General features: G+C 43.5%; 1 protein-coding gene across 3 annotated transcripts; it reads right to left on the reverse strand.

The window, feature by feature from the left end:
- Positions 1 to 76: 76 nt before the first annotated feature.
- Positions 77 to 7,474, reverse strand: LOC117597812 (N-acetyllactosaminide beta-1,3-N-acetylglucosaminyltransferase 3-like). 3 transcript variants are annotated; one of them, XM_053236416.1, is made up of 4 exons: positions 6,818 to 7,473; positions 6,581 to 6,654; positions 6,158 to 6,193; positions 77 to 4,765 (listed from the first exon to the last, which is right to left on the reverse strand). In XM_053236416.1, coding segments are annotated over exons 3-4 (1,164 nt in total). In that variant the 5' UTR covers positions 6,159 to 6,193; positions 6,581 to 6,654; positions 6,818 to 7,473; the 3' UTR covers positions 77 to 3,602. The 3 variants fall into 3 exon arrangements, with proteins under 3 accessions (XP_053092391.1, XP_034162452.2, XP_053092390.1); XM_034306561.2 differs by lacking the exon at positions 6,818 to 7,473 and having other exon boundaries at positions 6,581 to 6,692; XM_053236415.1 differs by lacking the exon at positions 6,158 to 6,193 and having other exon boundaries at positions 6,581 to 7,474.
- Between the last annotated feature and the right edge of the window lie 7,821 nt (positions 7,475 to 15,295).

The raw sequence follows: 15,295 nt of genomic DNA on the forward strand, positions 1-15,295 counted from the left end.
TGACTGTAGAGTTGTGTTGATTACTGCAGGTGAAGCAGTGATGAGTATGTGGCAGAGAAAGACACTCCACTAACGGTTCTTTTCATTATTATCTTATATTATCTTAACAGGAAAATTCTTCAACAAATATGTTACATCAGATCTTGTGATCATCCCCACACCTGTAACACATATAAATACAGACCTTGGATTTATTAGCACAACACCCACACCCTCAACATTCCTGTTAATACACACAGAATATCCCGTAATTATAAATATTTACTGTATTGTTAGCTTTTTCACTCAACTACCTCAGCTCGAGGTTGCACAGCATTGTATTGCACAAACCTGCACTTTATTCCACATACATACATTTTCATGATATACAGTACATTAGAATATTCAGGTGTCATGACAATTAATTCATATTATATCCTCATATTAGCCAGTTCTAACACTCATATCTGGGAAAAACCTAATATGTTTTTGTTACATGTACAAAGTGTACGTGAGCTGAAAGGACTTAAGTTCCAGAGAGAGAAAAAAGAGAGGCAGGTGAGGGAACAACTGCAGTACAACAGGAACTAACTCGCTTAGCCGATGTTCCACAGTTTGTGATGTAACTATAAATAGATAAAACGTACGACTTGTCGTTCTTTAATAAATGACAAACTGGTTATTATATTGCAGTGATGACCTCATGAATTTTTTCAATGGTAAAATTGAAAATATCAGGCAAGAAATTCAGACTATTAATTTAAAACCGGACAGTTTTATAACTAACCCTGTAGATGATAATATAATAATATTAGATCAACAATTGCAACATTTTACTCCCCTTGAAGAGGCTGAACTAATTTCACTAATTTCATCATCCATATCATCAACCTGTATACTAGATCCTTTACCTACTTGTTTCCTCAAACAGATAATTCCTGAAACAATCAAACCTCTTTTAAAGATAATCAATTCTTCCCTTAGCATTGGCTATGTACCTAAATCTTTTAAATTAGCAGTTATCAAGCCCTTGATTAAAAAACCTGACCTTGACCCCTGACAGCTGTCCAACTATAGACCAATATCAAAGCTCCCCTTTATCTCCAAGATCCTAGAAAAGGTTGTAGCACAGCAGCTATGCTCACACTTACATAGGAATAACATTCATGAAATGTATCAGTCAGGATTTAGGCCTCATCATAGGACAGAGACAGCGCTGGTTAAAGTGGTAAATGACCAACTACTGGCCTCTGATCAGGATTGTGTCTCCTTGCTTGTGCTGTTTGACCTTAGTGCAGCTTTTGATACCATTGATCATGCTATTCTCCTCGATAGACTGGAAAATGTAGTAGGCATGTAGTAAGGGAACAGCCCTCTCCTGGCTCAGGTCTTATTTGACTGATCGTTATCAGTTTGTAAACGTAAATGGTGACTTCTCTTCTCATACTAAGGTAAAATTTGGTGTCCCGCAAGGCTCTGTTTTAGGCCCACTGCTCTTTTCTCTATATATGCTACCTCTGGGCAAAAATATCCGTAAACATGGTATTAGCTTCCACTGTTACGCTGATGATACACAGTTGCATGTTTCAGCAAAGCCAGATGACAGACACCAGCTTAATAAAGTTGAGGAATGTGTAAAAGACATTAGAACCTGGATGCTTATTAACTTTCTCTTACTTAATTCTGACAAGACAGGAGTACTTGTACTAGGACCACATGCAGCTAGAAGTAAGCTTTCTGATTACATAATAACTCTGGATGGTCTTTCTGTTTCATCAAATGCAGCAGTAAAAGACCTTGGTGTGATTATCGACTCTAGTCATTGATTTGAAGCTCATGTAGATAATATCACTAGGATCGCTTTCTTTCATCTCAGAAATATTGCTAAGATAAGAAATATAATGTCACTACACGATGCAGAAAAACTAGTTCATGCTTTTGTTACCTCTAGGTTGGATTATTGTAATGCCTTACTGTCTGGATGTTCCAGTAGATGCATAAACAAGCTCCAGTTAGTCCAGAATGCAGCATCAAGAATCCTTACTAGAGCCAGAAGATATGACCACATCAGTGAACTTTTGGTCTTTTATGATCCGCGACACCTACTCAGATCAAATGTGCAGGCTATTTGTTGGTACCTCGAATAATGCGGGCTACAGTTGGGGGTAGAGCTTTCTCTTACAAAGCCCCACAGTTATGGAACAGCCTTCCACTTAGTGTTCGGGGCTCAGACACAGTCTCAGTGTTTAAGTCTAGGCTGAAAACATATTTGTTTAGTCAAGCCTTTAGTGAATAGTTTTTTCTTAGGTACAGGGGCAGGTCTGGAGGGTTTCCTAGGCATAGAGTGTTGTGGTGAACTGGGATGTTTGGATGCTGTCGCCCCCCCACTCTCACACGTTCACTCTGGTTTGTGGATGGTGGAGTGGCTGCTGCCTTATATCCCAGGGTGCCCTCATGTCTGTGTTAGCTTCTGGCTCTCCCTTTTAGTTATGCTGTCATAGCTAGTCTTGCCGGAGTCCCTGCTTGCTCTCTGCACGCAAAGTACATTATCCTTAACCATTAGAGGACAAAAACTTACCTTACATTTACATTTCTGGCATTTGGCAGACGCCCTTATCCAGAGCGACTTACAATAGTGCTTTGAAGTCTATCAAAAATACATTCTGATATTGCTAGGTCACAAACTAGGAATACCATCAGTCCAAAACTCTGTTGGGGAGGTGCTTTTTTTTTTTTTTTTTTTTTTTTGTGAAAGTGCTAATTTAAGTATTTTATGAAGAGGTACCTCACAATCTGATTTTAACCAACCGGACTTCTTGCAAAAACTGTGATGAATTTATTGGTTGCACAATTGCACTATTTGTCCATATAGTACACAATAATAGAAGGGATTTTTTTATAATTGCACTATCCCAGATGAGGATGGGTTCCTTTTAAGCCTGGTTCCTCTCAAGGTTTCTTCCTCATATCATCTCAGGGAGTTTTTCCTTGCCACCGTCGCCAGTGGCTTGCTCATTAGGGATAAATTCACATATTTACAATATATTTTTGTGAATCCATTTATTTCTGTAAAGCTGCTTTGTGACAATGTCCATTGTTAAAAGCGCTATACAAATAAAATTGAATTGAATTGTGGTATAAGAGTAATAAAATACGTGCTGTTATGGGGAAATAATCCATTTTCCTCTAACTGCACTGTCTGTAGTGTGTTATTTCTTAAAGCACAATCTACCGTAAGTCAACCTCACCATATTATTAATGTTTCCATAAAATCTTTATGACCTTTCTAGTGAAAATGATTAAAATAAGGTGCTAATAAAATGACATTCCACTGAGCGCAGAGTGTAGTGAGTTAGCTGGATTCTGATTGGTCTCATCATAGCAGTTGGGAGCCAGTAAAAAGTGATCAAACAAACGTTAGCTGATTTTGAGGTTGAAACGATTAAATTAAATTACGGAATTATAGCCAATCACCCTGTTTATGAACATCACTAGAGTGCAGTTGTGTTAAATTTGACAGTGAGTAATATTTTTTACTCAGTAACTGCTCTATAATGATGTTCATAACCAGCACGTGTCATCAGCCTCTGTTTTGGTATTTATTGTTTTGTTTCATTTTTGTGTCACATGTTTGTGTCATTCTGCTCACTAAGTGCTTTCTTTCCACAAACCAAATCTTGTCGATGGACTTCATTCCACATAATAAAAATCTGGTGTGGGAGGAACCTGTGGACCAGGAGAACCTCACGGTAGTAGCATGGACTGTAGGGGTCCAGCTTTACTGAGGGAATGTTCAGGCCCAGTGGCTTCACTCCCATATGAGACAAGGGTTTAAGTCCAGCCTTTTCCAGACACATTCCAATGTAAACATCATCGATGGGGACCAGGGTGATGGAATGAGACATGTTGTAGATGGTTCTGGAAGTGAAACGAGACAACAGGAAGCCGCCTCCGCTGCAGTAGGGAGGATACTTATCTGATTCATAGACTTGGACCGGGACGTAGTATTTACTGGCCTGGAAACGGACCGGATCCGTGTTTTCGATCAACTGGCCGATAAATAGATGTTTGCTTCCAGCGTTATCATCTAACCCTTTGAGATACTGCACCATGTTGTCTGTGTTGGCGAAAATGTCGTCATCTCCGTTGAGGAGAAAGTGCACATTGGGACAAAACCTCTCCATCCATTCCAGGAATAGGACCTGCTTCAGTGTAAGGTTGAAAAAGGAATCTTCAAAGTCCCACTGAAGTATGTCCTGGTACTTGCGGTTCTCCAGCTGCAGGAGTTTGTTCAGTCTTTTCTTCTCGAACCTGTCTCCTGTGGTTCCAGATATGAACACAGTGCGGATCCACACGCCACTCTGAAGCCTCTCAGAAGCCCACGTTTTTCGCAGAACCTCCCGCCGCTCGTAGTTGGGTGGAGAACTTTTGATGGCCAGCAGCAGGAAAACATCTGCAGTGTTCTCTGGACTGCCGCACTTCCCAGGAATGTTGAGCAGCATAGGGAAATGCCGACAGTGGCGGTAAAACAGGAAATCTTGGATGTGTTTGGGTAAAGTGGAAAAGCCTGTAATGTTGGATGCAGACGAATTTCGCTCACATTTGTTTGCTGATCTCAGGAACAGGTCTGGTGATGTCTGAGGTTCAGGTTTGAACTTTGGTTTGTCAGTTGTGTTTTGTGATTTCTTGTTCTGAATGTCTATTCGCAGAAATAATAACAAACACAGAATGGCCGTGGTGAGCAGAACAGCCGTCTCCAGCTTCCACCTCCTTCTCCTGGATCCCACTAGAAAGAAATCAGAGATAATAAACCAGGTTTTTAATTCAGAGCTAAAAGCCATACATCAAAACACATCATCCATAAGTTTCTCCCAGCAGTGTAAAGAACGGCAGAGACTTTAGAGAAGCGATAGCAGGTGAGAGTGTGTCAGAGCTGAGATCATCGAGAGGCAATTCGAAATGTAAACATGAATTCTAAATATACCAGAAAATATTTTCTCTTTTCTCAAATTCCACTGAAAGATTATTCCGTTATCATCCCCAACCCTAGACTGGGGTGTAACACTGTCAACACCTGCTCCACAAAGGAACATTTAGAAACGTATATAGAGGACATCTGTTAAATATTTTTATTAGCAATGCACCAAAACTTTTTTGGCTGAAAATGGTTAAAAATTCCTCTTTTGGTTTTCAGGTTTAAAACTTTGACTGGAAAAACAGAACGATAACAATAAATAGAAAGTGGTTAAAAATGTTGTTTGCTGGTTCAAACAGTTCAACAGTTTGAGCAGCAGATCAACCGTGAAAACATTTCCCGCTTTCTACCAGGGACATTAGACAAGCGATTTGTAAAGGAAAATTGTTTTATATTTTTGACAAATTACTGCGTTTATTACATCACTCTGCAGTCGTGGCTGAAACTGTGACTCATTGTAATTACTGCAACAATCACACAATGACAGACTAGGACACAATGTACTTCAATTCAGATCAGGTAGCACCTGGTACAGTTGTTTGCAAAAGTTTGTGTACCCCACCCAAATCACATATTTTTGAAATTCTGAATTGAAAAGAAGTAAACACAAACTCTGCAGAAAATTATTTAAAAAATATAACGTTTGTAAAGTTGTAAAGACTCCAGAACTTAGTTATCTTGCTATGCTTTAATTGAATCATTAGGTCACAAATTGTCATTAGGAATAATAATTCCAGAGTGTAATAAATTCCCTGGCTCTAACACGCAGCAGTCATGAGCTCCTCTAAGCAGCTGACTGACGATCTGAAAATGAAGCTAACTGATGTGTAACTCAGTATAAATGATGGTCTGGTCTGGTGCGGTCTGACAAGTCTGTAAAAACACAGCTTAAATACAAACATCTTCGGGAGCAAGTGCACGTGTTATCACCCCCTCATGTCAGGAAAACCTTTTCCCAAGCGTAGGAAGAGAGTTTGAAGGATAAGACAGGAGGAAGCCTTCTTAGAGCTTCTTCACACAATAAAGGTTATAAAACATTCTCAGTGTAACATGTTTACGGGTCACAGAGAGAAAATATGCAAATCATTTGGGTACAAATGAAATGAAGCTAATCAGATAAACAAAAAAATCATCGCACACCATCACCTCGTCTAACCAGCTTTACACACATGCACACGCGCACACACATTGTTTATTACTTACTTATTAAATATAATATTAATGAGCTCAGTGTAGATTCTGTAAAATGAGAGGATTAAAATAATGATAAAGAACAGGAATGCATTAAATCAAAAATGTTTTAGAGATTTTTTTTTTCAAGCTAACAGTGTAGCTATAAATGGAAAAAAATAAAATCTTGATTGCTTTAATAATGAGACATTTGTTCATTATTTGTTGCACAGTTCAGTCTTTAGTCTTTAGACTCTAAAGCATGATTTATTCTGATTAGAAATAATAATCGACTTAAAAATCAAACATCAGACAGTTAATAAGTCACTCAGTGCACAAATTTAAGCCTTAACATTACAAACGATTTACAGAAATAAATACTTAGAATTCCATGATGGATTAACAGAAAGAGAGAAACATGATGATGATAAAAGTATATGTAGAGTTCACACTTACACTGACAGAAACGGATTTCTTCACATCTCTGCTTTCTGGTTCGCATTTCTAGTCCACATGGACAGCTGAATCAACTGATAAAGTGATGAACGGTTTAGCTCACAGAGCTCTTTTGAATGAAGAGGAAAATAGGTTGAGATGAAACACACACCCACACACACACCCACACCCACATACACACACACACACACACACACAGATAACAACTCAAATAAACACAATATAAAATTAATTTACCTGTAATACGGTCTGAAAACACTCAGCAGGTCAACGAAAGAGGTGAAGAAGAGAAAGATATCAGCCATGATTGTGTGTGTGTGTGTGTGTGTGTGTGTGTGTGTGTGTGCGCGTGTGCTCTGAACGCAGATGTCAGATTACCTCCTGTCAGTCATTTTATACACACTCCCCAATGCCCCTTCACTCTGCCCCCCACCTCAGCTAGGAGATGAAAAAAAACAAAACTAAAAAATACTTGGTAGAAGTCTGTAAGCTCCCAGCGCAGCCAGATAATTTTTGCGTTTAACGAGAAATGCAATAATGCTTAAGACTCCTCCCATCTCGGAAACTCGGGTATCAAAATTATTTCTGAGTTTCCCAGTCGTAATTATGACTTGAGGGGTCATTCATGTGCAACTTCCTAGTGGGAAACATGTATTTACAGCGCTTCACCAAGCGGGAGTAATATGAGCAGGGGTAGCTCAGTGGGTAAGACATTGGACTACTGATCAGAAGTCCACGAGTTCAAATGTCAGCATTGCCAAGCTGCTACTGCTGGGTTACTGAGACTAACCTTAACCCTCACCTACTCAGGTGTATAAAAGAGATAAAAAAGTTGCTGAATAAGAGCTTTGGCCAAATGCCATAAATGTGATTGATTGATGAAAAAATGTTTTCACTTTGTTATAAGGATTATTGTGTTTAGATTAATAGCCAAAAAGTTTAATTTAATTAGTTTAAAATGAAATCTATAATAAAGTCTGAATAGTTTCTCGAACACGCTTTATTTTAAAATAATAAAATAAACCTCTTCACTGCAGTGAACGCACGAGATGGAAAAAGGAGCGATACAAATAACCAGCAAACAATGAAGTGAAAATCCCCCAACACACACAAAAACACACCCACACACACACACACCCCACACACACACACCCCAAACACACACACACCCCACACACACACATAAACACACACACACACACACACACACAACCCACACACACACATAAACACACACACACACCCCAAACACACACACACACACACACACACCCCACACACACACACACAAACACACACACACACCACACACACACACATAAACACACACACCCCACACACACGCACACACACGCACACACACACACACCCACACAAACACACAGACCTCATACATTCACCCCTCACAAATCACACATTCACCACACACACACCTCACACACACACACCCCACACACACACACACACCCCACCCCCCACCCACACACAAACACACACACACCTGATACATTCACCCCTCACAAATCACACATTCACCACACACACACACACACACACCCACACACACACCCCACCCCCCGCCCACAAACACACCCCACACACACGCAAACACACACACCTCATACACTCACCCCTCACAAATCAAACATTCACCACATGCACCACCGCCACACACACACACACACAAACATACACACAAACACACACCACCCCAAACACACCCACACACACACACACCCCACCCCCAGCCCCCACACACACAAACACACACTAACACACACTCACCCCTCACAAATCACACAGTCACCACACACACACCTCACACACCCCTACACCCTCTACACACACACCTCACATATACCCAAATCCCCCACACACACCCACACACACCACCCCACACACACCCCACACCCCCCCAGCCCGCCCACACACACAAACACACACAAACACACACACACACCTCATACACTCACCCTCACAAATCACACATTCACCACACGCACACCCACACACATCACCGATACACACACCACCCCCCACACACACACATACACACACCCACACACACCTAAACACACCCCACACACACCTCACACACGCTAAGTGAGCCTGGTTCAGAGAATACAAAGTATAGATTCTATCACCACATGCGCGAGTCAAATAAGGATCGCCATTTTGTTATGTTTACCTCACATGCCAGCTATGTATCTTTAATGTCTGTGTGATATTGGAGAGAAGCGATATGTCACGGTTCATGGGTTCACCGGCCTGACCAATATTATGGATTCAGCGAATGCCGCCGGAGTCAACAGTTTTCTCTCGGACACGGCCGCACTCTCAACAGGCAGGAGGAACAGATGGTCGCCACGGGTCGCGCGGTACAGGCTTTGGTGGCGCAGGTGTCCAAACTCACTGCGCAAGTGCGACTACTCAGAACCGGACCGGTGACGTCACCCACTGCGCCAGCTCCTCAAGATTTAACCCCTGAATCGCCGCTTACTCCTCAACCCGAGCCACGCCTACCACCTCCCGCCCCATACTCTGGTCAGCCCTGCGCACGATCCGGAGCCCATGCAGGTGGGCAGAGCCCGACTGTCCCGGGAGGAGAGGGATCGCCGTCGGACCAGAGGATTGTGCCTATATTGCGGAGGGGCGGGACACATTGCCTCGGGCTGCCCGGTAAAAGCCACCGCCCGACCGTAGATCAGAGGTTACTGTCGGGTGGAATGGCGGCGGGTAAAGCCTCTTCCACAACGCTCCTTCCGGTACGGCTGCAGCAGGGAAGCACACTTCACCCCGGTCAAGCCCTTTTGGACTCTGGAGCGGAAGGTAATTTTATGGACATTCAGTTCGCTCTCCAACTTCACCTGCCGGTGTCTATGCTTAACCAGCCCATCTCCGTCAGTGCACTCAATGGCCAAACTCTCTCCAAAATCACACACACCACCGGCCCGTTAACACTCATCACGTCGGGGAATCACTCGGAGGAGATATGCTTCCTTCTCGCCGACTCCCCGCTCGCTCCTGTTGTCTTAGGTCACCCCTGGCTCTCGCTCCATAACCCTCACATTAATTGGCGTTCCAGTACGGTCTTGTCATGGAGCGAATATTGTCATGCTAATTGTCTTGTGTCTGCCTGTTCATCTGTGTCTAGTTCTGTTTTCCAGAAGGAGTCGGTGGATCTGTCTAACGTGCCTAAGGAGTACATGGACCTGAAGGGAGTGTTCAGTAAGTCTCGGGCCGCTTCTCTCCCGCCGCACCGTCCCTATGACTGTGCCATAGAGTTATTGCCAGGTAAGTCTCCGCCTAAAGGCAAGTTATACTCGCTTTCTGTCCCAGAAAGGGAGGCCATGGAGAAATATATTTCTGATTCTTTGGCAGCCGGGCTCATCCGTCCTTCCTCTTCTCCCGCAGGGGCTGGGTTCTTTTTTGTGGGCAAGAAGGACGGTTCTCTGCGGCCGTGTATTGATTACCGGGGGCTGGACAGCATCACGGTAAGGAACACTTACCCCTTGCCGCTGATGTCTTCAGCTTTCGAGCGGTTGCAGGGAGCGTCTTTTTTCACTAAACTTGACCTGCGCAACGCCTATCATCTAGTTCGCATAAGGGAGGGGGATGAGTGGAAAACCGCCTTTAATACCCCCAGGGGGCATTTTGAATACCTGGTTATGCCTTTCGGGCTGTCTAACGCTCCGGCGGTTTTTCAGGCACTCGTTAATGACGTGCTGAGAGATATGGTTGATCAGTTCATATATGTCTACCTGGATGACATATTGATTTTTTCTTCCTCTCTCCAGGAACATGTTCAGCACGTCAGGCGAGTGCTCCTTCGGCTGCTCGAGAATTGGCTTTTTGTCAAGGCAGAGAAATGCGTTTTTCATGCACAGTCCGTTCCATTCCTGGGGTTCATCATGTCGTCTGGGGGGTGCGCATGGATCCCGATAAGATCAAGGCTGTGGTGGATTGGCCAGCCCCTGGCTCTCGCAAGGCCCTGCAGAGGTTTCATTCGCAACTTCAGCCAACTCGCCGCCCCTCTGACCGCCTTGACCTCCACCAAGACGGCGTTTAACTGGTCGAGCGCAGCCCACGCTGCTTTTACCAACCTCAAGAGCCACTTCGTTTCGGTCCCTATTCTTATTGCCCCTGATCCGTCGCATCAGTTTGTGGTGGAGGTCGACGCTTCGGAGGTGGGGGTGGGCGTGGTTTTGTCCCAGCGCTCCTCCGCGGACGGCAAGATGCATCCGTGCGCCTTTTTTGCTCATCCCCTGTCTCTCGCCGAACAGAATTATGACATTGGTAATAGAGAGCTGTTGGCGATTAAGTTGGCCTTGGAGGAGTGGCGTCATTGGTTGGAAGGTTTGGGGTGCCTTTTATCGTCTGGACTGATCATAAGAACCTTGAATATATCAGATCGGCCAAACGTCTTAACTCCAGGCAGGCTCGGTGGGCTCTTTTTTTCGGTCGTTTTGTTTTTTCCATCTCGTATCGTCCGGGCTCTAAGAACGTCAAGCCCGACGCCTTGTCCCGCGTTTTTGATGGTTCCGGTCGGCAGACTACTCCCGAGCTTATTTTACCCGAGAGACTTGTGGTCTCCACCATCACTTGGGAGATTGAGTCTAAGGTCCGCACGACCTTACAAGGGGTAACGCCTCCGTCCGGGTGCCCACCGGGTCGGTTATTTGTGCCGGAGAGGTTAAGGTCTGACGTCATCCGCTGGTGCCACTGCTCTAAGGTCGCTTGTCATCTGGGGATTAGTCATACTGCCTTTTTGGTCAAACAACGCTTCTGGTGGCCACTGATGGCTCGTGACATTCGGGAGTTTGTTTTGGCTTGCTCGGTCTGTGCCAGTTGTAAGACTTGCAATCGTCCCCCAGAGGGTCTCCTTCAACCGCTGTCTGTCCCTTCTAGGCCCTGGTCCCACATAGCGTTAGATTTCGTTTCTGCCCTCCCTCCGTCCCAGGGTAACACGGTGGTTTTGACCATGGTGGACCGGTTCTCGAAGGCGGCCCATTTTATTCCCCTGCCCAAATTGCCTTCTGCCAGGGAGACGGCGGTTGCTGTCGTTGATCACGTCTTTCGCATTCATGGCCTCCCGACTGATGTGGTTTCTGACAGGGGTCCCCAGTCCATTTCCAAATTTTGGAGAGAGTTTTGTCGGTTACTAGAGGCGACTGTTAGCCTTTCGTCTGGTTTCCATCCTCAGAGCAACGGGCAGTCCGAGCGAGCCAACCAGGATCTGGAGCGAGTGTTACAATGTTTGGTTTCATAGAACCCGTCCTCTTGGAGCCAACAGCTCTCTTGGGTGGAGTACGCACACAATTCATTGCCAGTGTCATCCACGGGCCTTACTCCGTTTGAGTGTAGCTTAGGGTACCAGCCACCTATTTTTCCCAGCCTGGAATCCGAAGTCGCGGTTTCCTCTGCCCACGCCTTCGTCCAGAAGTGCCGTCGCACCTGGAGAACTGTTCGTCAGACACTTCTCCGGGTGGGTGCGCGCACCAAGGCTCAGGCTGATCGCCACCGGTCGAAGCCTCCCGTCTACGTCGTCGGTCAAAAAGTGTGGCTTTCTAGTAAAAATATTCCGCTCCGCTCCGTTTTGAGTAAATTGGCTCCCAAATTCATTGGCCCATTCATTGTCACTAAGATTCTTAGCCCAGTGGCAGTCCGCCTCAAACTTCCTCCAGCATACAGAAGAATCCATCCCGTGTTCCACGTATCCAAATTGAAAACTGTTTTTCACTCGCCTATTAATCCGCCAGCCCCCGTTCCCCCCCGCCGCGTCTCGTAGATGGGGAACCCCTTTTATTCGGTTAACCGCATTCTGGACTCTAGACGGAGGGGACGCGAATTCCAGTATCTGGTGGACTGGGAAGGTTACGGTCCGGAGGAGAGAAGTTGGGTCCCGGCCAGGGACATATTGGATCACTCCCTTATCGATGATTACAATCGACGGGTAGGTTCTCCTGGTAGCGCCGAGAGGCGCTCCTAGGAGGAGGGGTACTGTCACGGTTCATGGGTTCACCGGCCCCTTCTGGCCGTTTCATGTACTACAGTTAATTAGTCATTGCTTTTAGCTGCCACTCATTACTGGCTCTATTTATACCTCAGCGTTTGTCCTGTCTTTTGTCAGTTCGTTGTCTTCATGTTTGTGTTGTTTCAGCTCCGCGGTTGCGCTGCATGCCTTGCTCCTCGGGAGGATTACTGTGTCCAGCTGGCTTCCTGGGACTGTTCGTTTCCGCTTGTTCAGTTTCTGCAACTTCATTAAAGCCTCGCCTTACTCGCTACTGAATCCGCCTCTGTTTTTGCCGCGACACGATAATGGAACAAATACAGCTGAAACGGTGGATGTTTAATGGTAAAGACGTAAGGTAATCTCAGATGATTGATGTTGTTTCAGAACAGTACTGTTATGTTGAAATAACAACAGTGGATGTGATCTAAGAGTTCATATGGAGAGACTGTAATTTGAGTTAACTGTAATTTGCCTGTTAAAATGTTGAATATTTCTTTATTACTCATTGTGTTGAAAGAATGTGTGTCTGTATAATGAGAAAGAGCAACTGTATCATTTGAGGTCATGTGTTAGTGTTGGTGATATTAGAAATTAGATACAGTATGTATGGTTATAGGAGAAGTTTAAGAGAGTTTTACAGTGTGACTGTAGAGTTGTGTTGATTACTGCAGGTGAAGCAGTGATGAGTATGTGGCAGAGAAAGACACTCCACTAACGGTTCTTTTCATTATTATCTTATATTATCTTAACAGGAAAATTCTTCAACAAATATGTTACATCAGATCTTGTGATCATCCCCACACCTGTAACACATATAAATACAGACCTTGGATTTATTAGCACAACACCCACACCCTCAACATTCCTGTTAATACACACAGAATATCCCGTAATTATAAATATTTACTGTATTGTTAGCTTTTTCACTCAACTACCTCAGCTCGAGGTTGCACAGCATTGTATTGCACAAACCTGCACTTTATTCCACATACATACATTTTCATGATATACAGTACATTAGAATATTCAGGTGTCATGACAATTAATTCATATTATATCCTCATATTAGCCAGTTCTAACACTCATATCTGGGAAAAACCTAATATGTTTTTGTTACATGTACAAAGTGTACGTGAGCTGAAAGGACTTAAGTTCCAGAGAGAGAAAAAAGAGAGGCAGGTGAGGGAACAACTGCAGTACAACAGGAACTAACTCGCTTAGCCGATGTTCCACAGTTTGTGATGTAACTATAAATAGATAAAACGTACGACTTGTCGTTCTTTAATAAATGACAAACTGGTTATTATATTGCAGTGATGACCTCATGAATTTTTTCAATGGTAAAATTGAAAATATCAGGCAAGAAATTCAGACTATTAATTTAAAACCGGACAGTTTTATAACTAACCCTGTAGATGATAATATAATAATATTAGATCAACAATTGCAACATTTTACTCCCCTTGAAGAGGCTGAACTAATTTCACTAATTTCATCATCCATATCATCAACCTGTATACTAGATCCTTTACCTACTTGTTTCCTCAAACAGATAATTCCTGAAACAATCAAACCTCTTTTAAAGATAATCAATTCTTCCCTTAGCATTGGCTATGTACCTAAATCTTTTAAATTAGCAGTTATCAAGCCCTTGATTAAAAAACCTGACCTTGACACCTGACAGCTGTCCAACTATAGACCAATATCAAAGCTCCCCTTTATCTCCAAGATCCTAGAAAAGGTTGTAGCACAGCAGCTATGCTCACACTTACATAGGAATAACATTCATGAAATGTATCAGTCAGGATTTAGGCCTCATCATAGGACAGAGACAGCGCTGGTTAAAGTGGTAAATGACCAACTACTGGCCTCTGATCAGGATTGTGTCTCCTTGCTTGTGCTGCTTGACCTTGGTGCAGCTTTTGATACCATTGATCATGCTATTCTCCTCGATAGACTGGAAAATGTAGTAGGCATGTAGTAAGGGAACAGCCCTCTCCTGGCTCAGGTCTTATTTGACTGATCGTTATCAGTTTGTAAACGTAAATGGTGACTTCTCTTCTCATACTAAGGTAAAATTTGGTGTCCCGCAAGGCTCTGTTTTAGGCCCACTGCTCTTTTCTCTATATATGCTACCTCTGGGCAAAAATATCCGTAAACATGGTATTAGCTTCCACTGTTACGCTGATGATACACAGTTGCATGTTTCAGCAAAGCCAGATGACAGACACCAGCTTAATAAAGTTGAGGAATGTGTAAAAGACATTAGAACCTGGATGCTTATTAACTTTCTCTTACTTAATTCTGACAAGACAGAAGTACTTGTACTAGGACCACATGCAGTTAGAAGTAAGCTTTCTGATTACATAATAACTCTGGATGGCCTTTCTGTTTCATCAAATGCAGCAGTAAAAGACCTTGGTGTGATTATCGACTCTAGTCATTGATTTGAAGCTCATGTAGATAATATCACTAGGATCGCTTTCTTTCATCTCAGAAATATTGCTAAGATAAGAAATATAATGTCACTACACGATGCAGAAAAACTAGTTCATGCTTTTGTTACCTCTAGGTTGGATTATTGTAATGCCTTACTGTCTGGATGTTCCAGTAGGAGCATAAACAAGCTCCAGTTAGTCCAGAATGCAGCATCAAGAATCCTTACTAGAGCCAGAAGATATGACCACATCAGTGAACTTTTG

The sequence above is a fragment of the Pangasianodon hypophthalmus genome, chromosome 8 (assembly GCF_027358585.1).
Source record: "Pangasianodon hypophthalmus isolate fPanHyp1 chromosome 8, fPanHyp1.pri, whole genome shotgun sequence".
Taxonomy (NCBI): domain Eukaryota; kingdom Metazoa; phylum Chordata; class Actinopteri; order Siluriformes; family Pangasiidae; genus Pangasianodon; species Pangasianodon hypophthalmus.